The sequence below is a fragment of the Penaeus monodon genome, chromosome 25, assembly GCF_015228065.2.
Source record: "Penaeus monodon isolate SGIC_2016 chromosome 25, NSTDA_Pmon_1, whole genome shotgun sequence".
NCBI lineage: Eukaryota > Metazoa > Arthropoda > Malacostraca > Decapoda > Penaeidae > Penaeus > Penaeus monodon.
The window spans coordinates 2789468-2790438 of record NC_051410.1 but is presented as its reverse complement, the minus strand read 5'-3'; the positions used below and the strand labels follow the sequence as shown (position 1 = coordinate 2790438).

General features: G+C 48.1%; 1 protein-coding gene across 1 annotated transcript in view; it reads left to right on the top strand.

The window, feature by feature from the left end:
• The window catches only part of LOC119589484 (protein FAM102A-like), a gene marked incomplete at its 5' end in the record, with an annotated part of 24308 nt that overhangs the window by 17583 nt on the left and 5754 nt on the right, over positions 1 to 971 (top strand). The window contains 2 exon segments of the mRNA XM_037938083.1: positions 1 to 91; positions 326 to 772. Of these exon segments, the coding sequence (XP_037794011.1) occupies positions 1 to 91; positions 326 to 772 (538 nt within the window).

Sequence of the window (971 nt, the reverse complement as noted above, 5' to 3'; positions counted from 1 at the left end):
ACTCCCGCAACTCCTCCAACACCAGCCATGGCTCCCATGCCTCGGGCTATGCTTCTATCAACTCCCAGTCAGATAAGTCAGGACATATCAGGTAATTATTTTTGTTTGTGGCAAATATGCAAAAGTGTAGTTTTTTTATGCATTTAACTTTCCTGGACTTTCTTGGTGTGCATGTGCTCATTCAGTTTTGGCTTGTATATCATGTGTATGATATTTATTTATGCCATTTACTAACCTGTTTTTATTTTAGTTATTCTTCTATGATGGCTTCCAGCTTTGCTTCACTAACCTCTTGGTCTTCTGATAACCTCCTTCCTCCCTCCAGGCCAAGCAGTTTCCGTGTGTATGCTCCTAGTGGCGCTAGCATGTCAGACCATGTTTACACTCACCCCTTCCACTATCCACACCCAAAGGGCCTGCCTCCTTCTAAGCCCACCGCTCAGTTTCACTTGCGCCCTGCCGACTCTAGTTCCCTGTGCGAGACTCCTCCTTCGAAACAGGCTCGGCCGAGCTTGTACCTGTATGGGGAGCTCTCCACTATCCTGGGGGGGTCAACTCCGTCGCTGGTGTCTCTGTCGTCGTCTGGCACTCGTGGTGGCTCTGTGTCGAGTAGCATAAGCCCAGACCTGACAGACAGTCCTCAGGCCTTAGTACAGTCACCACAGCATCATGCATGGCCCTTGAGTGCTTTACATACAACACTGTCAGCACTTGCATTGCATAGTGAGACTTCTAGTTTGCATGCTTCCACTGACTCCTCTGTAGAAACCAGGTTAGCATAGTTGATATTTTTCCCGCAATCTTTGGAAAGGCATCAGTTAATTATCCAGGAGCTGTAATGGTTGCATGAATGTAATATTTGAGCTGGTGTGTCACCAGAGACCCATGCCCTCCCCCCCCCCCTCCGGTCTCCTGTGATATCCCTCCCTCCTCATTTTCACACCTGTCAAAAGTTTTTAGAACTCCTGTCA